The sequence below is a fragment of the Trichinella spiralis genome (assembly GCF_000181795.1).
Source record: "Trichinella spiralis strain ISS 195 chromosome Unknown Scfld4679, whole genome shotgun sequence".
NCBI lineage: Eukaryota > Metazoa > Nematoda > Enoplea > Trichinellida > Trichinellidae > Trichinella > Trichinella spiralis.
The window spans coordinates 1-640 of record NW_003531618.1 but is presented as its reverse complement, the minus strand read 5'-3'; the positions used below and the strand labels follow the sequence as shown (position 1 = coordinate 640).

The 640-nt window shown below is 44.1% G+C and overlaps 1 protein-coding gene across 1 annotated transcript; it reads left to right on the top strand.

Moving 5' to 3' along the window:
- Window positions 1-456, top strand: Tsp_15491 (conserved hypothetical protein). The gene is made up of 2 exons (XM_003367202.1): window positions 1-111; window positions 277-456. The coding sequence occupies exon 2, from the start codon at window positions 298-300 to the stop codon at window positions 454-456; it is 159 nt and encodes a 52-aa protein (XP_003367250.1). The 5' UTR covers window positions 1-111; window positions 277-297.
- Window positions 457-640: the final 184 nt, after the last annotated feature.

Genomic DNA, 640 nt, shown 5'->3' with positions numbered 1-640 from the left:
CAACACCTTTTCCGGTATTTCATGAGCGCCAATGTCTTGCACCTTAACCTGACTTTTGGTTCATTCCACATCGCTAGTTCTGCTTACCAAAATTGGCCCACTAGGCATTTATACATTCTAATTGGGCGATTTCATTGTAAAATCAAAGCAAAACGCCTTGCTTACCCATTCGAAGTTTGAGAATAGGCTGAGAACATTGCGTTCCCAACACCTCTAATCATTCGCTCTACCGGATAAAATTGTTACAAACAAATGCCAGCTATCCTGAGGGAAACTTCGGAAGGAACCAGCAACTAGATGGTTCGATTAGTCTTTCGCCCCTACACTCAAGTCAGACGAGTGATTTGCACGTCAACACCGCTACGAACTTCCACCAGAGTTTCCTCTGGCTTCATTCTGCTCAAGCATAGTTCACCATCTTTCGGGTACCAGTGTGCACGCTCCGAAACCGACTGATCGACAATTGTTCCTCCAACCCCGAAGAGAAAGAGAGAACAGTGCGACTATTCAACGGCACCACACTGCGCGTCCCCATACATCTATTATTTTGCACAATTAAGCACAAAAAAGGACGATCATGTTGAAAAATTGAACAGCACTCCATAAAGAAGTACAGTTCATTTTCATTGAATCCACCACA